This window comes from Capricornis sumatraensis, chromosome 23, assembly GCF_032405125.1.
Source record: "Capricornis sumatraensis isolate serow.1 chromosome 23, serow.2, whole genome shotgun sequence".
NCBI classification, from domain to species: domain Eukaryota; kingdom Metazoa; phylum Chordata; class Mammalia; order Artiodactyla; family Bovidae; genus Capricornis; species Capricornis sumatraensis.
The window spans coordinates 20,620,267-20,644,640 of NC_091091.1; the positions used below are offsets into that span (position 1 = coordinate 20,620,267).

Consider the following 24,374-nt stretch of genomic DNA (forward strand, 5'->3'; position numbering starts at 1 on the left):
CATCTGAGGTAGACTAAAGAAATTTGGAGAAAAATATGTTCTTTCCAAACATCTAAACTTAAACATAGTTTTACTAACCAATTTAGGATTTATTAGCCATAAATCACTTTAAAGTTTTCCCTCCTTAATGACCTATCCAAGAACAAAAAATAGGGCCTATACTTATGAAATCCATAATCCTCTTTTCTGCTCTCTAAAGTCACATTTAAATCTGGCTTTCATCTTATGCTGTTGGGTTTTTCACCAGTTACAAGATGGAAACTTAGTAGAGACTTGCACTTTTTCAAAAGCAAAACAACTTGGTTGCCACTCAGTAATTCCTGGTGAAATGCCAGCAAGTTTGTAAAAAATTTTTTAATTTTCCTAACTTGGAGCTTACAAAAGTAAGTGTGAGATGTTCATTGCTCATCAGACATTGCATCTTTTTATTTTTAATATTCATAAACAAGAAAAAACATACACTTTGATTTATTAAAGTTTATCTGAATCAATATAATGCAGATCTGCCTTGCGTACCCTTAGGAAAATGGAGGTAACTCAGACTGCTCTTCTTAGTTCATCACAAGTCCCTCATGACTCTCACACTATAGTGTGCTATTAGAATTTTTTCCAAAGTTTGACAAAGGCATGCAACTCACATGCTCTTTACTAGCAAAGTTTGCAGCAGCCCCGCAAAAAGTTGTTTCTCCTTTAAACTTTCACACATATTCACTTCCCTCCTAGAACCAAGGAAGTAAGTGAATATGGCTCAGTCTTATTGCCTCCTTGCTCTTAAAAAGAAAATCAAATTCCCTAGATAGTTTCAAACTCTCCCAAAAATAGAACATTCTCAGCTCTGCCTGCGGATCATTATCTCTTTTACATTTCATCTTTATATTCACTGGGTTCACAGAAAGGGCATACACAGAAAGAGGAAAATAGCTGCTTCTTAGACACCAAATTTAGTAATTCTCTCAAATCTATTGGCACACATCTAAAAAGTCATATTTTTACAAGGCTTCATTAGGTTTTCATTGGTCCTTCTTTTGAGAACACACATGCCAAACCACCCATAACCTCAAGTCAAAATACATCTGCAAAATATAATAAATATTTTATATGAATACTCATCATGATTTTAAAAAGGATATGTGCAAAGAGACAGACCGATCATCTGAATCCCACTTTAGTGTCTCCCAAGCATCAAGCTGCTAACCAATGGAGACCATCAATCTACAGAGCTCTAAGATTTCAGCCGACCCCAATATCCTTACCTGTTAATATAAGATTACTGTAAGTATTGGAGAATTGCTCCTTTAGAAGAACCAGATGCATCTGAGCTGCCTTCTCCCGTTGGAGCTCCAGCATAACATCAGGGTGCTGGGCAATCTTGCAGCCTTTCTGTTTATCCAAGGCAACATCACTTCGAACAATGTCTAAAAAAAAAAAAAAGAAGGAAGGCAGGCAGCAAAAACAAACAAACAAACAAACAGAAACTATATACACAAAGTCCTGCTTCACCCAATATGACAGAATTTGTAAACTACTACATTTTCATCAAAATGAAAAGATTCAGAAATAATAAACCTGAAGTGTCTCCTACTTCACAATGCATCCTAAAAATTCCGCTGGTCATTTCCAAAATCTTCGGAGATTTCTGTTTCTTAGTTTTCTCTGACCTCATTTAAGATTCTCACTCCTTGGTTCCCCTTCTCAGCTCACCTCCAGGAATTATTTACCTCCTGGGGCATTTTTTTTTTTTAATGAAGAATGACTTCATTATTTGAAACTAGGGCCTTTTCTTTACATCTTTTACCACGGGGAGAAATAATACAATCTTGCCTGAATACTAGTGACTATTGAAGGTCATTGTCATGCAGCAATCTGAAAGGTAACTCTAGAAACTTTCAAGTTTTACATAACAAACAGAAGGATTTTAGGGAGAAAATGCTAAAAATTAAAAAAAAAAAAAAACTGTTGACACCTATGGCTTTGGAAAAGAAAAACTAATGCCCATGTCAATAGTACCTATAGGAAAGATTTGGCTCTTTTAAGCGATATCATTGACATCTAAGAGAGAACAAGGCAGGAGACATGAATGGTGGGCCATCATTCTGTGCAAAAGATTTTCAAACATATCAAAAGAGCCCTAAAAGAGAAGCTCAGATATAAAAACAAACTCATGACAATTGAGCATTAGGATGTATGGTTCACAAAGATTACCCAAATGCGAGAATAGTGCTCACTCCCTTTAGATAAAAACACAGAAGCTAGTTGGAAATAATGCAATATTTATACATAAACATATTTATACTAATTTCTACAATGTAGGCAACAAGATGAACTCATTTAACAATCAAGTAAGTAACTAATCTCGAAGATATTCTGAGCCTTGAATATAAAATTAGAATAAAATAAAAAATAACTCTAGTTTACAAGATCATAATCGAAGCTAAGAGAAATAATATATACCATTTATTTAAATTACACTCTATAAAATTTTTAAAATACAGTGCATTGTTAAATCCTTTGAACCACTGACGAAAGCAAACATTGTTGACTAGCTGACCTATATCCTAAACACAGTATATTCACCTTTGCTTCCTCTACTATAGAGACTGAAGAGCCAAAGCATACAATCCCCAAGCTCTCCTTGAAAGTCATAAGTAGCCATGTAACACACTTCTGGCCAATGCACTGCAGGCATATATCCCTAGGGGTTTCCCTGGCCAAATTAAAAGAGAGAACCTCACTAAGAAAAAAACAGGTTTTTTCCTTGAGCATTTTAGTCCTTTCTATTCTTTATGTCTGAACTATAACAAAAGGCCCAAAGTTATAATAGCCATTTTGTGGCAATGACTCAAAAAGCACAAGGGCAAAAGTCTTGCATACTAAAGATGGTGAACAGGAAGATGAGACGAGCTGATGCCCCTAAGGTCATTACTGAGCTATCATATTTGTTATGTAACGTAAAGGCACTATTTGTATAAACCATTAATGTGTGCTCAGTTGCTCAGTTGTGTCCAACCCTTTGTGACCCCATGGAATGTAGCCCTCCTGGCTCCTTTGTTCATGGGAATTCGCCAGGAAAGAATACTGCAGTGGGTTGTCATGCCCTTCTCCAGGGTATCTTCCTAACCCAGGTCCCCTGCACTGCATGCAGATTCTTTACCATCTGAGCCACCAGGGAAGCCCAAACCATAAACAGTGAGCTATTTTTGAAACCCTAGTCTATTTTGTTGTGGTGCACAGGCTTCTCATAGCTTTTCACTGCAGTGACTTCTCTTGTTGTGACCACCTTAACTTGCCTCCTGAGAAACCTGTATGCAGGTCAAGAAACAACAGTTGAAACCAGACATGGAACAGTGGAAATATTCAAAATTGGCAAAGATATGTCCAGGTTGTATATTGTCACCCTGCTTATTTAATTTATATGCAGAGTATATCATGCAAAATGCCAGGCTGGATGAAGCACAAGCTGGAATCAAGATTGCCGGGAAAAATATCAATAACCTCAGATGTGTATATGATACCACCCTTATCACAGAAAGCAAAGAGGAACTAAAGAGCCTCTTGATGAAGGTGAAAGAAGAGAGTGAAAAAGCTGGCTTAAAACTCAACATTCTGGTCCAATCACTTCATCGCAAATAGATGAAGAAAACATGGACATAGTGGCAGATTTTATTTCTTGGGCTCTAAAATCACTGCCCCATGTCCAAGGAGAGGTGGCTGTGCAGGCGCAGGAGGGCCGAGAGGAGCTACTTCATGTTCAGGTCAGGAGGGGCGGCGGTGAGGAGATACCCTTTGTCCAAGGTAAGGAGCAGCGGCTGCGCTTTGCTGAAGCAGCTGAGAAGAGATACCCAAAGTCCAAGGTAAGAGAAACCCAAGGAAGACGGTAGGAGGCATCAGAGGGCAGACACACAAACCATAATCACAGAAAACTAGTCAATCTAATCACATAGACCACAGCCTTGTCTAACTCAATGAAACTAAGCCATGCCGTGTGGGGCCACCCAAGACAGGAGGGTCATGGTGGAGAGGTCTGACAGAATGTGGTCCACTGGAGAAGGGAATGGCAAACCACTTCAGACTTCTTGCTTGAGAACCCCATGAACAGTATGAAAAGGCAAAATGATAGGATACTGAAAGAGGAACTCCCCAGGTCAGTAGGTGCCCAATATGCTACTGGAGATCTGTGGAGAAATAACTCCAGAAAGAATGAAGGGATGGAGCCAAAGCAAAAAACAATACCCAGTTGTGTATGTATCTGGTGATAGAAGCAAGGTCCAATGCCGTAAAGAGCAATATTGCATAGGAACCTATGATGTTAGGTCCATGAATCAACGCAAATTAGAAGTAGTCGAACAGGAGATGGAAAGAGTGCACGTCGACATCGTAGGAATCAGCAAACTAAAATGGACTGGAATGGGTGAATTTAACTCAGATGACCATTATATCTACTACTGTGGGCAGGAATCCCTTAGAAGAAATGGACTAGCCATCATGGTCAACAAAAGAGTCTGAAATGCAGTACTTGGATGCAATGTCAAAAATGACAGAATAATCTCTGTTCATTTCCACGGCAAACCATTCAATATCACAGTAATCCAAGTCTATGCCCCAACCAGTAACACTGAAGAAGCTGAAGGTGAATGGTTCTATGAAGACCTACAAGAGCTTTTAGAACTAATACCCAAAAAAGATGTCCTTTTCATTATAGGGGCCTGGAATGCAAAAGTAGGAAGTCAAGAAACACCTGGGGTAACAGGCAAATTTGGCATTGGAATACGGAATGAAGCAGGGCAAAGGCTAATAGAGTTTTGTCAAGAGAATGCACTGGTCATAGCAAACACCCTCTTCCAATAACACAAGAGAAGACTCTACACACGGACATCACCAGATGGTCAACACTGAAGTCAGATTGATTATATTCTTTGCAGCCAAAGATGGAGAAGCTCTATACAGTCAGCAAAAACAAAACTGTGAGCTGACAGTGCCTCAGATCATGAACTCCTTATTGCCAAATTCAGAAGGGTTCTGAATGTAAGAAAGTAGGGAAAATTTGAAAAAAGTAGGGAAAACCACTAGACCATTCAAGTATGACCTAAATCAAATTCCTTATGACTATACAGTGGAAGTGAGAAATAGATTTAAGGGACTAGATCCGATAGATAGAGTGCCTGATGAACTATGGACGGAGGTTCATGACATTATACAGGAGACAGGGATCAAGACCATCCCCATGGAAAAGAAATGCAAAAAAGCAAAAGGGCTGTCTGGGGAGGCCTTACAAACAGCTGTGAAAAGAAGAGAAGCGAAAAGCAAAGAAGAAAAGGAAAGATATAAGCATCTGAATGCAGAGTTCTGAAGAATAACAAGGAGAGATAAGAAAGCCTTCTTCAGTGATCAATGCAAAGAAATAGAGGAAAACAACAGAATGGGAAAAACTAAAGATCTCTTCAAGAAAATTAGAGATACCAAGGGAACATTTCATGCAAAGATGAGCTCGATAAAGGACAGAAATGGTATGGACCTACTGGAAGCAGAAGATATTAAGAAGAGGTGGCAAGAATACACAGAAGAACTGCACAAAAAAAGATCTTCATGACCAAGATAATCACGATGGTGTGATCACTTACCTAGAGCCAGACATCCTGGAATGTGAAGTCAAGTGGGCCTTAGAAAGCATCACTATGAACAAAGCTAGCAAGGTGATGGAATTCCAGTTGAGCTATTCAAATCCTGGAAGATGATGCTGTGAAAGTGCTGCACTCAATATGCCAGCAAATTTGGAAAACTCAGCAATGGCCACAGAACTGGAAAAAGTCAGTTTTCATTCGAATCCCAAAGAAAGGCAATGCCAAAGAATGCTCAAACTACCACACAATTGCACTCATCTCACATACTAGTAAAGGAATGCTCAAAATTCTCCAAGCCAGGCTTCAGCAATACATGAACCGTGAACTTCCAGATGTTCAAGCTGGATTTAGAAAAGGCAGAGGAACCAGAGATCAAATTGCCAACATCCAATGGATCATCAAGAAAGCAAGAGAGTTCCAGAAAAACATCTATTTCTGCTTTATTGACTATGCCAAAGCCTTTGACTGTGTGGATCACAGTAAACTGGAAAATTCTTCAAGAGATGGGAATACCAGACCACCTGACCTGCCTCTTGAGAAATCTGTATGCAGGTCAGGAAGCAACAGTTAGAACTGGACATAGAACAACAGACTGGTTCCAAATAGGAAAAGGAGTACGTCAAGGCTGTATATTGTCACCCTGCTTATTTAAATGATATGCAGAGTACATCATGAGAAATGCTGAGCTGGAAGAAGCACAAGCTGGAATCAAGATTGCTGGAAGAAATATCAGTCACCTCAGATATGCAGGTTACACCACCCTTATGACAGAAAGTGAAGAGGAACTAAAAAGCCTCTTGAGGAAAGTGAAAGAGGAGAGTGAAAAAGTTGGCTTAAAGCTCAACATTCAGAAAATGAAGATCATGGCATCTGGTCCCATCACTTCATGGGAAATAAATGAGGAAACAGTGGAAACAGTGTCAGACTTTATTTATTTGGGCTCCAAAATCACTGCAGATGGTGATTGCAGCCATGAAATTAAAAGTTGCTTACTCCTTGGAAGGAAAGTTATGACCAAGCTAGACAGCATATTCAAAAGCAGAGACATTACTTTGCCAACAAAAGTCCATCTAGTCAAGGCCATGGTCATGTATGGATGTGAGAGTTGGACTGTGAAGATAGCTGAGCACCAAAGAATTGATGGTTTTGAACTGTGGTGTTGGAGAAGACTCTTGAGAGTCCCTTGGACTTCAAGGAGATCCAACCAGTCCATTCTAAAGGAGATCAATCCTGGGTATTCTTTGGAAGGACTGATGCTAAAGGTGAAACTTCAGCACTTCGGCCACCTCATGCAAAGAATGGACTCATTGGAAAAGACTCTCTGATGCTGGGAGGGATTGGGGGCAGGAGGAGAAGGGGACGACAGAGGATGACATGGCTGGATGGCATCACTGGCTCGACGGCCGTGAATTTGAGTGAACTCCAGGAGTTGGTGATGGACTGGAGGCCTGGCATGCTGCAATTCATGGGGTCGCAAAGAGTCAGACACGACTGAGCAACTGAACTGAACTGAAAATCACTGCAGATGGTACCTGCAGCCATAAAATTAAAAGATGTTTTCTCCTTTGAAGAAAAGATATGACAAACCTAGATAGAATATTAAATAGCAGAGACATCACTTTGCTGACCAAGGTCTGTATAGTCAAAGCTATGATTTTTTCCAGTAGTCATGTAATGGATGTGAGCATTGTACTATAAAGAAAACTGAGCACCGAAGAATTGATATTTCGAACTGTGGTGCTGGAAAAGACTCTTGAGCATCCCTTGGACACCAAGGAGATCATACCAATCAATCCTAAAGGAAATAAGTCCTGAATATTCATTGGAATAATCATTCACTGATGCTGAAGCTGACATTCCAATATTTTGGCCACCTGATTTGAAGAGCTGCCTCACTCAAAAAGACCCAATGCTGGGAAAGATTGAAGACAAAAGGAGAAGCGGGTGGCAGAGGATGAGATGGTTGGATGGCATCACCGACTCAATGGACATGAGTTTGAGCAAACTCTGGGAGGTAGTGAAGGACAGGGAGGCCTGGCGTGCTGCAGTCCATGGGGTCACAAACAGTCAGAGACAACATAGCAACTGAACAACAACAATCTGTTTTGTAATCCTAAATGATAATGAGTAACATTATTATCCCTAATTTATATATGGAAAAACCGAGGTCCACAAAGCTTAAGTGACTTGCTCAAGTTCAGAAATCATGGTTCAGTCCCAAATCCCAAAATTTTCAAAGCCAAATTCACTGATTGTTCCAGAAGTTACTTCTATATAGAAACTCATGAACTTAATAGTATAGTAATCAATAAAACTGAGGAACCAAAAAGAAAACCTTCTTATACAGTAGTATACTATAGCTGATCTATCCAGAAAAGAAACATGGATGATACTTTCCCCAAAAACATTACAAAACTTGTTCCAAAATACACTATATGAAGAAAGAGGGCTTTCAATTATCCTGACATCTTCTGATAGAAATCTAATTCAAAGAACAGAATATCTACCAAACTATTTCCTATCTAACAAACGTATTGTTCAGAAGGCAGAAAAAGCAATAACTGATACCCTCAACCTCATTTAATCCAGAAACTTAAAATAAAATGAACAAATTACCTTAACATTAAGAATAGTAAGAAAACAATGGACACAGCCTAACATACATCCTAAACTTTTTAAAAGTACATTTCAACAATGTTTGTGGAAAACACAGATTTGCAATATAGACTTTTTTTTGAGGTACAGTTGATTCATAATATTATATTAATCTCAGGTATACAAGTTCATGATTCAGTATTTTTATATTAATAGTTATTTAAAGTTATTATAAAATGTTGGCTATATTCCCTGTGGTGTACAATATATCCTTGCGGGTTATTTATTTTATACATGGTAGTTTGTACTTCTTAATCTCTTGCCCCTATTTTGCCCCTCCTTCCTTCCCTCTACCTACTGATAACCACTAATTTGTTCTCTATATCTGCCTTTTCTGTTTTGTTATATTCATTCTTTTGTTTCATTTTTTAGATTACGCCATATGTAAGTGGTAACACACAGTATTTGTCTTTCTCAGATTTATTTCACCAAGCATAATACCCTCCAGGTCCATCCATATTATTGCAAATGGCAAGATTTCATCTTTTTACAGCTGAGTAATATTCTACTGACCCATCAACAGATGAAAGGATAAAGATAAGATAGCTAGGTCGATCACAGCAGTGACCAACTCCCAATCAGTCATATGATTTACAAATATTCTTCCCCATTCAGTAGATTGTTTTCATTTTGGCAATGGTTTCCTTGGCCATGCAAAAGCTTTGAAATCCATTTGTTTATTTTTGCTTTCATTTCTCTTTATCTTAGGAGACAGATCCAAAAAAATTTTCCATCTTTTGTGTCATACAGTGTTATGCCTATGTTTTCTTATATGAGCTTTATGGTTTCTGTTCTTACATTTAGGTCTTTAAACCACTTTGAATTTACTTTTGTGTGAGAAAGTAGTCCAGTTCAATTTATTTACATGTAGCTATACAATTTTCCCAGCACCACTTACTGAAGAGACTGTTTCCCCATTGCACATTCTTATCTTTTCTGTCATAGATTAATTGACCATAAACGTGTGGGTTTATTTCTGGATTCTCCCTTCTGTTTCATTAATCTATGTCTGTTTTTGTGCCAGTACCATTCGGTTTTGATCACTGTAGCTTTGTAGTACAATCTGAAGTCAGGGAGCATAATACCTCAGGATCTGTTCCTCTTTCTCAAGATTGTTTTGGCTATTCAGGGTCCTTTGTGTTTGCATACAAATCTTAAAATTAAATGTTCTAGTTCTGAGGGGAAAAATGCCATTGGTATTTTGATAGGGATTGTATTGAATCTACAGACTGATTGGGGTAGTATGATCATTTTAACAATATTGATTCTTCCAATCCATGAACAAGGAGTATCTTTTCATCTGTTTGTGTTGTATTCAATTTCTTACACCACTATCTTTAAAGTTTTCTTAGTACAGGTCTTAGGTAGGTTTCTTCCTAGATATTTTATTCTTTTTGATGTGACTGTAAATGGGATTCTTTAGTTTCTCTTTCAGATAGTTTGTTGCTGTATAGAGATGCAACAGATAGATGTATGTTAATTTTGTATCCTGCAGCTTTACCAAATTCATTGATGAGCTCTATTAGTCTTCTGGTAGCATTTTTAGGATTTTCTATGTACAGTATCATGTCATCTGCAAACAATGACAGTTTTACTTCTTCCTTTCCAATTTGGATTCCTCTTATTTATTTTCCTTCTCTGATTTCTGTGGCCAGGACTTTCAAAACTATGTTGAATAGAAGTGATGAGAGTAAACAAACATCCTTGTCTTGTTCCTCATCTTAAAGGAAATGCACTCAGCTTTTCACCATTGAACATGATGTTATTAAGAGCTGTATGTTTATCATAAATGGCCTTTATTATATTGAGGTACATTTCCTCTATGCCAATTTTCCTGAGATTGTTTTATCATAATTGGATGTTGAACTTTATCAAAAGCATTTTCAACATCTACTGAGATGACCACGTGGCTTTATTCTCCAATTTCTTAATGTGATGTATCATATTGATTGATTTGCGAGCACTGAAAAATCTTTGCATTATTAGGATAAATTCCACTTGATTGTTGTGTATGATCCTTTACTGCATTGTTGAATTCAGTTAGCTTATATTTTGTTGAGAATTTTTACATCTATGTTCATATAGGGAACAGCTGCAATTTTCTTTTTTGTGTGATTTTTTCAGTATGGTTTTGGTATCAGGGTGATGCTGACCTCACAGAATAAGTTCAGAAGTGTTCCTTTCTCTTAAATTTTTTCGAGTAGTTTCAAAAGGATAGGTATTAATGTTTGGTAGAATTCAACTATGAAGGCATCCAGTCTTGAATTTTTACTACTGATTCAATTTCATTACTGTTAATTAGTCTATTTGTACTTTCTTCCTGATTTGGTTGGGAGATTATATATTTCCAAAAATTTGTCCATTTTTTTCTAGGTTGCACATTTTATTGGTGTATAGCAATCTCTTATGACCCTCTGTATTTCTGTGCAGTCAGCTGTAAATTCTTTTTCATTTCTGGTTTTACTGACTTGGGCTTTCTCTCTCTCTCTCTTTTTTTTTTTTTTTTTGATGAGCCTAGTTAAACGTTTGTCAATTTTGTCTATCTTTTCCAAGAGCCGGCTCTTAGTTCCACTGATTTCTCTATTTTTTGTTAGTCTCTATTTCATTTATTTCAGCTCTGATCTTTATGACTTCTTTCCTTCTGCCAAATTTGGGTTTTGTTTGTTCTTCTTTTTCTAGTTCCTTTAGGTGTAAGGTTAGTTTGTTTCTTTGATATTTTTCTTCTTTCCTGAGGTAAAGCATAAGTCACTATAAACTTCCTTCTTAGAACTGCTTTTGCTATATCCTGTTAATTTTGGGTCATTGTGTTTTCATTTTCACTTGTCTACAGATATTTTTTTATTTCTTCTTTGGTTTCTTCACTGATACATTAGTTGTCTAGTAGCATATTGCTTACTTTCCACATGTTTGTGTTTTTCCCTTAACTACTGACAGTGGGTATGGATGATGTTTCACTACTTTTGTGCTTTAATGTTCCCACTTGCTTTGTTACATCATCGGCTTACTACCCTTACTGTGTATTTGCCTTTCCAGAGAGCTGTTTCTTTTCATAATTTTCACATTTCTAGTTATTACCATTTCTTTTCCACCATTTCTTTTCCACTTTTTAACATTTTTGTAAAGATGATTTTGTCGTTTTGAACTCTTTTAGGTTCTGCTTGTCTGCAAAATTTTTGATCTCTCCAAATATGAACGAAACCCTTGCCAGGTAGGGTACTCTCAGTTGTAGGTTTTCCTCTCTCATGGTTTTAAATATATCATGCAACTCCCTTCTGACCTACAGAGTTTCTACTGAAAAGTCTGCTGATAGCCTTATGGGAGTTCTTTTATAGGTAACTCGTTCCTTTTTCCCTTCTTGCTTTTAATATTCTTTATCTTTAATCTTTGCCACTTTAGTTACAATGTGACTTGGTGTGGGCCTTTTGGATTGATCCTGTTTGGAATTTTCTGTGGTTCCTGGACCTGGATGTGTTTCTATTCCCAGTTTAAGGAAGTTTTCCACTCTTATGTCTTCAAATATGCTCTCTGCCATTTTCTCTCTCTCTCTTCTCCTTCTGGGAGCCCTACAATGCGAATGTTAATATACCTGATGCTGTCTCAAAGGTCTCTTATACAGTGCTCATTTTTTCTCTTCATTCAGCTTCAATGATTTCCACTATTCTGTCTTCCAGCTCACTAATCTGTTCCTCTATATCATTTAAATTACAGTTTATTATTTCTAGTGTATTTTTTTAATGTATTTTTGGCTGCTGGGTCTTTGTTGTGGTGCACAAGCTTTCTCTGGTTGCAGTGAGTAGAGGCTACTCTCTAATTAGGGCGTGTGGGCTTCTCATTGTGATGGTTTCTCTTGTTGCAGAGTATGTCCTCCAGAGCAGGAGGGCTTCAGTGACTGTAGCATGCACCCAGAAGTTGCAGAGTGCAGACTCTGGAATGCATGGGCTTCAGCAATCATGCAACAAGGGCGTAGTTGCCCCTGGCATGTGGGATTTTAGTTCTCAGATCAAATTAGACCTGTGTCCCTTGCATTGGCAGGTGGATTCTTAACCATTGGGCCACAAGGGAAGTCTCCCTTATAGTGTATTTTTTATCTCAGTTATGTAATCTTCATCTCTGCTTGGTCTTCATCTTTATATTTTCTCTTTGTTTAAAATTTCTAACTTCTCATACTCTTGATCCATTCTTCTCCCAAATCCTTTGATCATCTTTATAATCAATACCTTGAACTCTTTATTGGGTAGATTGCCTATCTCCACTTAATTCTTCTGCAGTCTTATTTTATTCTTGCACTTGAAACTTGTTCCTGTTGCTGCATTTTGCCTGATTTGCTGTTTTTGTTTCTATATATCTGGTAGGTTGGTTACATTTCCAGACCTTGGAGAAGTCACCTTTTTTAGGAGACATACTATGCATTCAAGAAGCATACTCTCCTCTCCATATGGTCACCAAACCATATGCTCTAGGCAGGCCCCCTATGTGGGTTGCATGGGTCCTCCTGTTTTGGAGGACTACTACTGTGGGTGGTCTCGTAGGCATGGCTGGCCTTGGTTCAGTTGATTACCAGGCCCTGCCTTGTGTGGAGGTTGTTGGCTGCTGGTTGAGGAGCTGGGTCACAAGGTGGCTGTCTGTGGAGTCATGAGGGGTCCTGGGTTTAGTGCTGGCTCACTAGTGGGCAGAGTCAGGTTCTGGAGTTGGTGGGACCTGGGTTCCTGGATCTAGTGTCAGCCTATCAGTAGGTGGGGCTGGTTCCTGATACAACTGGCTGCATGTTTTGGACACAGCTGGTGTCCCAAAGCTCATGTTGGCCTGCTAAGTGAGGCTGGATCATGAAGTGGCTGACTGAGGAGTCCAAGGTATCTCATAGCTGGTGTTAGCCTGCTGTGGGGGTGGGAATGGGGGAGTGAGGCAGGAGGCCCAGAGGATCCAGTGCTGGTGTCAGCCTGCTGGTTGATGGCATCAGGGGACAAGGGATCAAGGGATTAGTGGTGGCTTACTTGTGGGCAGAGCTGGGTCCCAGGATCTCTGCCTGCAGGGCATTGGTGTTGGCCCACTGGTGAGCAGCCAGCTCCTAGTGCAGCTGACTGAGGGATCCAAGGCATCCCAAAACTTGTATTAGCCTGCTAGTGAGTGGGGCCAGATCCCAAGACAGCTGGCTGACGGGCCTCAGGTGGCTCAGAGCTGGAGGTGACCAACTGATGGGCATGCTGGGTCCTATACAGCTGGCTGCAAGGTTACAGTGGTCCTAGGACTGGTGGCCACACACTGGTGAGTGGAGTTGGGGCCCAGGGAATCCTGGAGCTGATGCTCACACATTGGTGGGTGAAGCTGGGTCCTGGATCTAAAGTTAGTCCACTGGCAGGCAGAGCTGGGTTCTGAGGTCTCTGGCTACTGGGCCCAGGGGTCCTAGAGCTGGTGTTGGCCCACTGATGGGCAGGACTGAGGATGTTGGAGTTATGTAGCTAATGTTGCCTCACTGGTAGATGGAGCCATGTCCAAGATACTGGGAGCATGGCCCTGGAGGTCATGGAGTTGGTGTTGGCCCATTGGTAAGTGGGGCTGGTTGCAGAGTCCAAGGTATCCCAAAGCTCATGCCAGCCTGCTGGCAGGTTGTCTGGGTCATGCCATGCAGGCTGAAGGACTGCAATTGTCCTGGGGCTGATGTTGGCCCACTGATGGGCCAGGGTCTCTGGCTGCATGACACTGGGTGTCCCATGATTACTGCCTGTAATGGGGTGTGTGCAGCCCAGTCCTCAGCCCTCTGGAGGACATGGCCTTGTCCCAGGGTGGCTGTGGGCTTCAGGGATCTTAAAGCAGCCTGTCCGCTGGTGGGTGGGACTGTGTCCTTGCCCAGCTAGTTACTTGGCCTGAGACATTTCAGTACTGGTACCAATAGGCTGCAAGTGAGACCAGGTCCAGGTGCTAATAAGCTAGAGGAAGAATTCCAAATAGGCACTTGCCAGGATCAGTGTCCACATAGTATAATGAGCTCCCCAAATGGCTTTTGCCAGTGTTATAGTCTCAGGTTGAGCTCCAGTTGCCTCCTGCCTCTGCAGGAGGTTCTCCAAGATGAGGAAGTAGTTCCCACCCCAGGCTCCTTTCAAACTACTATTTCAACCCTAGGTCCCAGAGTGGGTGGGATATTTTGTATGCCCTTTAAGAGGGGAGTTTCTACCTCCCACAGCCCTCTTGGTCTCCTGAAAGTAAGCCCTGCTGGCCTTCAAAGTCAATCATTCTGAGGGGTTCATCTTTCCAGTACAGGACCCTCAGTGGGGGGAGCCTGCTGTAGGACTTAGACCCATAAGTCCCTGGGAAGAAACTGCAATTTTGTTTATCTTCCCCTTTTTGGGTCACCCACCCAAGGGTATGAGTCTCTACTATAGCACAGCTCCACCCTTCCTACCCATCTTATTGTGGTTCCTTCTTTATATCTTTAGTTGTAGAAGGTATTTTCTGTTAGATTCTTGTCTTTCTCATCAGTAGGTGCTCTGTAAATAGCTGTAATGTTGGTAGGCCCATGAGAGGAGGTGAGCTTAAGGTCTTCCTACTCCACCATCTTGGTTAAACTCTCTGTAGACTCTTTATTCAACCCTAATCTGCTTTAAATTGTATTAAAGACTAGATAAACACAAAGCAAGGATACTTATCAAAGATGTACAAGGCCATAGGCATAGGAAAGAGTTAATATTATAGATGTGTGCATGTTCTGTTGCTCAGTTGTGTCCAACCATTTGTGGCTCCATTGATTCCAGTCTGCCAGGCTCCTCTGCCCCTGAAATTTTCCAGGCAAGAATACTAGAGTGGGATGCCATTTCCTACTCCTTTACCACTGAGCCCCCTGGGAAGCCCCCTTAATACCATACACAAAAATAAACTCAAAATGGATTGAGAGCTAAATTTAAGGCCAAACACTACAAAACTCGTAGAGAAAAATACAGGCAGAATATTCTTAGCATAAATCACAGCAAGTTCTTTTTGATACATGCCGTAAGGAAAATAAAAACAAAAATAAACAAATGGGACCTAACTAAACTTAAAAGTTTTTTGCATAGCAAAGGAAACCATAAACAAAATGAAAAGACAACCTATGGACTAGGTAAAAATAATTGCAAACAAAGCAACTGACAAAGGATTAATCTCCAAAACATACAAACAGCTGAATATTAAAAAAAAAAAAAAACTCAATCAAAAAATGGGTATAAGATTAAATAGACATTTCTCCAAAGAGGATATATGCTTGGCCAACAAACGCATAAAAAGAAGCTCTACATCACTAATTATTAGAGAAATGCAAATCAAAACTACAATGAGGTATCACTTCACACTTGGCAGAATGTCCATCATCAAAAATCCATAAACAACAAATGCTGGAGAGGGTGTGGAAAAAAGTGAACCCTCTGACACTGTTGCTGGGAATGTAAATTGAAACAATCACTATGGAGAACAGTATGAAAACTCCTTAAAACACTAAAAGTAGAACTACCATTTGATCCAGCAATCCCAGATTTATGCCTTTGACTGGGCATATACCCAGTGAAGAGACAAATGTACCTCAATGTTCACTGAAGCACTATTTACAATAGCCAGGACATAAAAGCAAACTAAATGTCCATTCACAGATGAATGAATAAAGACGCGGTACATACATATAATGGAATATTACTCAGTCATAAAAAGGAATGAAACTGGGTGCACATTAAAGTTCTACATTATCAAATAGTTTTTGTTTCTTTAAGCTATAATTGATATGTTTATAAAAGTTCCAAAATATAATAATTCACATAGTTTTAAAGATTACAGTAACTAATTTTGCAAGCTCAACCTCTCAGCATAAATACTATTTTGCAAATGACATCCCTCTAATCCTTACATTATGTAAGTTTGTGGAGGAAAATTTTGTACTTTTATAAAAATAGATTATTGAGAAGAAAAATATCAGTCCTACTCTGCAATCTTACTAAAATTCAGTAAAATCAGTAACACATACTTACTATTCCTATTTCCTGTCTCCTAAAATATTGAGCAAATAACACTAAAATTTAAAAAAAAGATACAGATAAAACAAAACATTTTTGGTTTTGTTTTTTTAATATAAATTTATTTTAATCGAAGGCTAATTACTTTACAGTATTGTATTGGTTTTGCCATACATCAACATGAATCCACCACGGGTATACATGTGTTCCCCATCCTGAACCCCCCTCCCACTACCACCCCATCCCATTCCTCTGGGTCATCCCAGTGCACCAGCCCCAAACATCCTGTATCATGCATCGAACCTGGACTAGCGATTCATTTCACATATGATAATATACATGTTTCAATGCCATTCTCCCAAATCATCCCACCCTCGCCCTCTCCCACAGAGTTCAAAAGACTGTTCTATACATCTGTGTCTCTTTTGCTATCTCACATGCAAGATTATTGTTACCATCTTTCTAAATTCCATATATATGCGTTATTATACTGTATTGGGGTTTTTCTTTCTGGCTTACTTCACTCTGTATAATAGGCTCCAGTTTCATCCACCTCATTAGAACTGATTCAAATGTATTCTTTTTAATGGCTGAGTAATACTCCATTGTGTATATGTACCACAGCTTTCTTATCCATTCGTCTGCAGACAAAAAGAAAGACCATGAGAAAATACTTGAGGAGATAATAGTTGAAAACTTCCCTAAAATGGGGAAGGAAATAATCACCCAAGTCCAAGAAACTCAGAGAGTCCCAAACAGGATAAACCCAAGGTGAAACACCCCAAGACACATATTAATCAAATTAACAAAGATCAAACAAAACATTTTTGGTGTGCATATTGTCCTGGCCTTGCAGTCTGGTGAGAAGGGTGACTGGAATATTTGCATATTGTATTGCATAATGAGACCAATGCAAAATGTTGGCAGCTTGTGTAAAAGACAAGGTGGAATATTTTCAGCTTTAATGGGGACACTCAGAAAAGTTCCAATTCTTCCTGACATTTCTTATAGTTAAATAAATGTGGTCTAGGTAGGAGTGTTTATTATGAAAATAAGAGAAGAGCCAGTCAATTATATTTCAATGACTGAATTGAAATATAACTGACTTGCTCAAATATAATTGAGCCAGTGATCCTCATTAAAATGATCAGAAAAACTGCAATGTTGCTTTTCTCTATGTAGCCGATGATTAAGTTGTCTAAGAATGACATGGCCTTTTGGGGCACAAGCCAAAATGTGCCTTAGTGTTTGGAGCCAGAAATTGCTGACCCCTCCCAGAGGGAAATGTGTACTACCTTGAGAAAGAAAATTCTTTTCTCTTATCGGATGATGGACTTTGGAATGATATTCATGAAATTTGTTAAGATTATTGTATAAAAACTTTCATTTGTGCTTTGCAGTGAGGAAAATACCCTTTAATACAACAATGATAAGGTACTTTACATTTTCTCCAGTCAATCAGATCTAGTTTGCTGGAGCAATGTTTATAATGCAAGTAAATGAATGTGTTCAAGGAATATTTAGTTTATGGTATTCTTTTCATTTATCTATGTATTTATTTACTTATTTTGGCCACAAAGCTTGCAGGGTCTTGGTTCCCCAACCAGAGATGAAACCTGGGCCTATGAAGTGAAAACACTGAGTCCTAACCACTGTAGTAGTTCAGTTGGTAAAGAATCTGCCTGTAATGCAGGAGACTTGGGTTCGATCTCTGGGTCGGGAAGATCCCCTGGAGGAGGAAATGGCAACCCACTCCAGTACTCTCGCCTGAAGAGTTCCATGGACAGAAGAGCCTGGCAGGCTACAGTCCATGGGATCGCAAAGAGTCACACATGACTGTGCAACTAATTTTCAACTTTCATTTTCAACAGCTGGACTACCAGGGAATTCCTATTCTCCTTTTAAATTGTTACAAGTTTTTTTGAGAAGGGAGATATTAAATACTCCAAGGAAAACTGCTATCTCTGTTTCTCCTTCCCACTTATGCAGAGACAATATATGTATCTTAATATGGCTGAAAGAGATGGGATTACCAGACCACCTGACCTGCCTCTTGAGAAACCTATATGCAGGCCAGGAAGCAACAGTTAGAACTGGACATGGAACAACAGACTGGTTGCAAATAGGAAAAGGAGTACATCAAGGCTGTATATTGTCACCCTGCTTATTTAAATGATATGCAGAGTACATCATGAGAAACGCTGGGCTGGAAGAAGCACAAGCTGGAATCAAGATTGCTGGGAGAAATATCAATCACCTCAGATATGCAGATGACACCACCCTTATGGTAGAAAGTGAAGAAGAACTAAAAAGCCTCTTGGGGAAAGTGAAAGAGGAGAGTGAAAAAGTTGGCTTAAAACTCAACATTCAGAAAACTAAGGTCATGCATCTGGTCCCATCACTTCATGGTAAATAGATGGGGAAACAGTGGAAACAGCATCAGAATTTATTTGGGGGGCTCCAAAATCACTGCAGATGGTGATTGCAGCCATGAAATTAAAAGACGCTTACTCCTTGGAAGGAAAGTTATGACCAACCTAGATAGCATATTCAAAAGCAGAGACATTACTTTGCCGACTAAGGCCCATCTAGTCAAGGCTATGGTTTTTCCAGTGGTCATGTATGGATGTGAGAGTTGGAATGTGAAGAAAGCTGAGCGCCAAAGAATTGATGCTTTCGAACTGTGGTGTTGGAGAAGACTTTTGAGAGCCCCTTGGAATGCAAGGAGATCCAACCAGTCCATTCTAAAGGAGATCAGTCCTGGGTGTTCTTTGGAACGAAAGATGCTGAAGCTGAAACTTCAATACTTTGGCCACCTCATGCAAGGAGTTGACTCATTGGAAAAGACTCTGATGCTGGGAGGGATTGGAGGCAGGAGGAGAAGGGGACAACAGAGGATGAGATAGATGGCTGGATGGCATCACCGGCTCAATGGACATGAGTTTGAGTGAACTCCGGGAGTTGGTGATGGACAGGGAGGGCTGGAGCGCTGCGATTCATGGGGTTGCAAAGAGTTGGACATGACTGAATGACTGAACTGAACTGAACTGAACTGAATATGGCAACATAAGATGAACAAAGTCACTTCTTAAGAGAATAGATCCTTCCTTGGTTTATATTTTTTTTAACATTTGAATTTAGCAGCTTCAGATTCTAAGTCAGGTCTCAAAAATCAAGATACCAATGTAACCAAACTCAAGTAGGTATTGCATACACATTAAGATACAAAAGCCCCTCAAACCTTCATTTAGTTCAGTTTTTAATTTTGTGCATATATGAAGCAAATCACCAGTCCAGGTTCGATGCATGATACTGGATGCTTGGGGCTGGTGCACTGAGACAACCCAGAGGGATGGTACAGGGAGGGAGGAGGGTGGGGGGTTCAGGATGGGGAACATGTGTATACCTGTGGCAGATTGATGTTGATGTATGGCAAAACCAATACAATATTGTAAAGTAATTAACCTCCAATTAAAATAAATAAATTTATATTTAAAAAAATAAAATTTAAAAAAATGAGAGATGATCTACAAGATCTGCAGCAAGACTTAAGCATATGGAATAAACTAAGTTTTTAATTCCTCAATAGCAAAAAAAAAAAAAAAGAACGACTGCATTTTCTAATATTATTGCTTTTCTCACTCAATGAATTGTATTTTAATTGATTACTTATGGTTTACATAGGGCTTCTCAGGTGGTGTTTAGTGGTAAAGAATCCACCTGCCAATGCAGGAGACACAAGAGACATGAGTTCAACCCCTGTGTCAAAAAGATTCCCTGGAGTAGGAAACGGCAATTCATTCCAGTATTCTTGCCTGGAAAATTCCATGGAGAGAGGAACATGGCAGGCTACAGTCTATGGGGCCGCAGAGAGTCGGACTCAGTGACTCAACAACAGCATATGCCTATTGGCCATTTTCTTAACTGTCTTGGGTTTGTTTTTGTAGGTCTTTTTTCTTCCCTTCCTCTTTCATTCTCTTGTGGTTTGATGACTATCTTTAGTGCTGTATTAGGGATCCTTTTTCTTTTTAGTTGGTGTATCTATTATAGTTTTGAGGTTTGCTATTTCTAGGAGGTTTTGATACAGCAGTCTACATATGTACAAGGTTGTTTTAAGTTGCTGGTCTCTTTCTTTCCTGGAGAAGTTCCTTTAAACTATGTTATAAAGCTGGTTTGGTGGTGCTGAATTCGCTTAACTTTGCTTGTCCATAGCTTTTGATTTCTCCACTGAAACTGAATGGGATTTTTGCTGGGTAGAGTATTCTTGATTGTAGGTTTTCCCTTTCATCACTTGAAATATACAATATCATTCCCTTCTGGCTTGCAGAATTTCTGCTGAAAAATCAGCTGATAACCTTATAGAGATTCCTTTGTGTGTTATTTGTTGCTTTTAGTATTTTTTCTTTGTCTTTCATTTTTGTCAGTTTGATTAATTTGTGTCTCAGCATGTTCCTCCTCGGGTTCACTCTGTATGGGACTCTCTGTGCTTCCTAGACTTGAGTGTTTCCTTTATCATGTTAGGGACATTTTCAGTTGTATCTTCAAATATCTTCTCAGCCCTTTCTCTTTCTTTTCTACTTCTGAAAATGAAAGTGAAAGTTGCTCAGTCATGTCTGACTCTTTGTGACCCCATGGACTATACAGTCCATGGAATTCTCCAGGCCAGAATACTGGAGGATTTCCCTTCTCCAGGGGATCTTCCCAACCCAGGGATTGAACCCAGGTCTCCCACATTGTAGGTGGATTCTTTACCAGCTGAGCCACCAGGGAAGCCAAAGAATACTGGAGTGGGTAGCCTATCCCTTCTCCAGGGGATCTTCCCAACCTAGGAATTGAACCAGGGTTTCCTGCATTGCAGAGGGGTTCTTTACCAACTGAGCTATCAGGGAAGCCCTATAATACCCAGAAGCCCTATAATACCCAGCAGGTCTCCTTCTGGGACCCCTATAAATGTTGGTCCACTCAATACTGTCACAGAGGTCTCTGAGACTGTCTTCGATTTTTTCATTCTTTATTCTGTTCTATGGCAGTTATTTCTACCACTCTGTCTTCTAGTTCACGTATTCATTCTTCTGCCTCAGTTATTCTGATATTGATTCCTTCTAGTATTTTTTTTTTTCATTTCAGTTACTATATTGTTCATCTCTGATTGTTCATTCTTTAAATCTAATTCTTTGTTAAACTCTGCTCATCCATCATTCCTTTTAGTCAAAGAATCCACAGCTCAAGTGAACAAAGGTCATTGATTTTGACTTTGGGTTGCCCTAGTGTGTTTTTCCCCTTCTTTCACACTACCTAACACTTAGGTAAGTCTTTCTAGCCAACCTTTTCTAAGGGTGGAATGAGAAAGACAACCTATTTAAGTTTTATTTTTCTTAAGCTTTGGGTAATCAGAATTTTTTATTGAGATATAACTGATATAACATTATAAATCTACACATATGGTAAAATGATCACCACAGTAAGGTTGGGCAACATCTGTCACCATACACAGTTACAAATTTTTCCTATGATGAGAATTTTTAAGATTTAGTCTCTTAGCAACTTTCCAATATGCAATATAGTATTATCAATCATAATAACCAGGCTGTACATTACATCCTTGTGACTTATTTTATAACCAGAAATGTGTGCCTCCTTCACTCATTTTGCCCACCTCCTGCTTTAGCAACCACCAATCTGTTCTCTGCATCTAAAAATATGGTTGTTTTTTGAAAATTTGGATTCCATATATAAGTGAGATCATACAGTATTTGTCTTTATCCAACTTAGTCCACTTAACCTAATGTCCTCAAGGTCAATCCACGTTGTCACAAATGGCAAGACTTCATTCCTTTTTATTGCTGAGTAATATTCTATTGTACATGTACACCACAACTTCTTTATCAATCATCCATTGACAGACACCTAAGTTGTTCTCTCTCTTGACTATCGTAAATAGTGTTGCAATAACATGGGGGGGCATATGTCTTTCAAGTTAGGATTTTCATTTTGTTTGGAAAACTAACCAGAAGTGCAATTGCTGGATCATATGGGAGTTCTAGTTTTCATTTTTTGAGGAATCTCCATACTGTTTTTCACAGTGGCTGCACCAATTTACATTCCCACTGAATTGCAGAGGTTCCCTTTTCTTCACACCCTCATCAACAGTGTTATTCTTTTTTTATTATAACCATTCTAACAGGTATGAGATGACATTTCATTGTGCTTTTGATTTGCATTTTCCTAGTGATGTTGACGATGGTGTGATCACTCACCTAGAGCCAGACATCCTGGAATGTGAAGTCAAGTGGGCCTTAGAAAACATCACTATGAACAAAGCTAGTGGAGGTGATGGAATTCCAGTTGAGCTATTTCAAATCCTGAAAGATGATGCTGTGAAAGTGCTGCACTCAATATGCCAGCAAATTTGGAAAACTCAGCAGTGGCCACAGGATTGGAGAAGGTAAGTTTTCATTCCAATCCCAAAGAAAGGCAATGCCAAAGAATGCTCAAACTACCACACAATTGCATTCATCTCACACGCTAGTAAAGGAATGCTCAAAATTCTCCAAGCCAGGCTTCAGCAATACCTCAACCATGAACTTCCAGATGTTCAAGCTGGATTTAGAAAAGGCAGAGGAACCAGAGATCAAATTGCCACACATCCAATGGATCATTAAAAAAGCAAGAAAGTTCCAGAAAAACATCTATTTCTGCTTTATTGACTATGCCAAAGCCTTTGACTGTGTGGATCACAGTAACTGTGGACAATTCTTCAAGAGATGGGAATACCAGACCACCTGACCTGCCTCTTGAGAAACCTATATGCAGGTCAGGAAGCAACAGTTAGAACTGGACATGGAACAGACTGGTTCCGAATAGGAAAAGGAGTATGTCAAGGCTGTATATTGTCACCCTGCTTATTTAAATGATATGCAGAGTACATCATGAGAAACGCTGGGCTGGAAGAAGCACAAGCTGGAATCAAGACTGCCGGAAGAAATATCAATCACCTCAGATATGCACATGACACCACCCTTATGGCAGAAAGTGAAGAGGAACTAAAAAGCCTCTTGATGAAAGGGAAAGAGGAGAGTGAAAAAGTTGGCTTAAAGCTCAACATTCAGAAAACGAAGATCATGGCATCTGGTCTCCTCACTTCATAGGAAATAGATGAGGAAACAGTGGAAACAGTGTCAGACTTTACTTTGGGGGGCTCCAAAATCACTGCAGATGGTGATTGCAGCCATGAAATTAAAAGACGCTTACTCCTTGGAAGAAAAGTTATGACCAACCTACATAGTATAGTGAAAAGCAGAGACATTACTTTGCCAACAAAGGTCCATCTAGTCAAGGCTATGGTTTTTCCAGCGGTCATGTATGGATGTGAGAGTTGGAATGTGAAGAAAGCTGAGCACTGAAGAATTGATGCGTTTGAACTGTGGTGTTGGAGAAGACTCTTGAGAGTCCCTTGGACTGTAAGGAGATCCAACCAGTTCATTCTGAAGGAGATCAGCCCTGGGATTTCTTTGAAAGGATTGGAAGGAATGATGCTAAAGCTGAAATCCCAATACTTTGGCCACCTCATGCAAAGAGTTGACTCACTGGAAAAGACTCTGATGCTGGGAGGGTTTGGGGGCAGGAGGAGAAGGGGACAACAGAGGATGAGATGGCTGGATGGATCACTGACTTGATGGACGTGAGTCTGAGTGAACTCCAGGAGTTGGTGATGGACAGGGAGGCCTGGCGTGCTGCAATTCATGGGATCGCAAAGAGTCAGACACAATGAGCGACTGAACTGAACTGAGTGATTTTGAGGATTTTTTCATGTACCTGCTGGCCACGTGTAGGCCCTCCTTGGAAAAACGTCTCCTCAAATCATCTGCCCATTTTTAATGAGAATTTTGGGGGTTTCTGTTGTTCTAGAATTGTAAGAGTTCTTTATATATTTGGGATATTGACCCCTTATGAAATATATTTGCAAATATTTTGTCCTATTTAGTAAGTTGCCTTTTCATTTTGTTGATGCATTCCTTTTCTGTGCAAGACAAAATTATTTTTAAGGCAAGAAATATTACTGGAGACAAACAGAGACAGATCATAATGATGAAAGAGTCAATACATCAAGAAGATATAACAACCACAAATG

General features: G+C 39.5%; 1 protein-coding gene and 1 pseudogene across 3 annotated transcripts in view; one reads left to right on the plus strand and one right to left on the minus strand.

Annotated features, from left to right (window-relative positions):
* The window catches only part of HPSE2 (heparanase 2 (inactive)), a 685,113-nt gene that overhangs the window by 609,680 nt on the left and 51,059 nt on the right, over positions 1 to 24,374 (minus strand). For 2 of the 3 annotated variants that reach the window (XM_068961587.1, XM_068961586.1), the window contains exon 3: positions 1,254 to 1,415. The exons of the other annotated variant lie outside the window; for it this stretch is intronic. In XM_068961587.1, the coding sequence (XP_068817688.1) occupies positions 1,254 to 1,415 (162 nt within the window). The remainder of the gene's footprint in view (positions 1 to 1,253; positions 1,416 to 24,374) is intronic. 3 annotated transcript variants of the gene reach the window in all.
* Positions 3,642 to 24,374, plus strand: part of LOC138070501 (small ribosomal subunit protein eS1-like) — a 39,273-nt pseudogene continuing 18,540 nt past the window's right edge.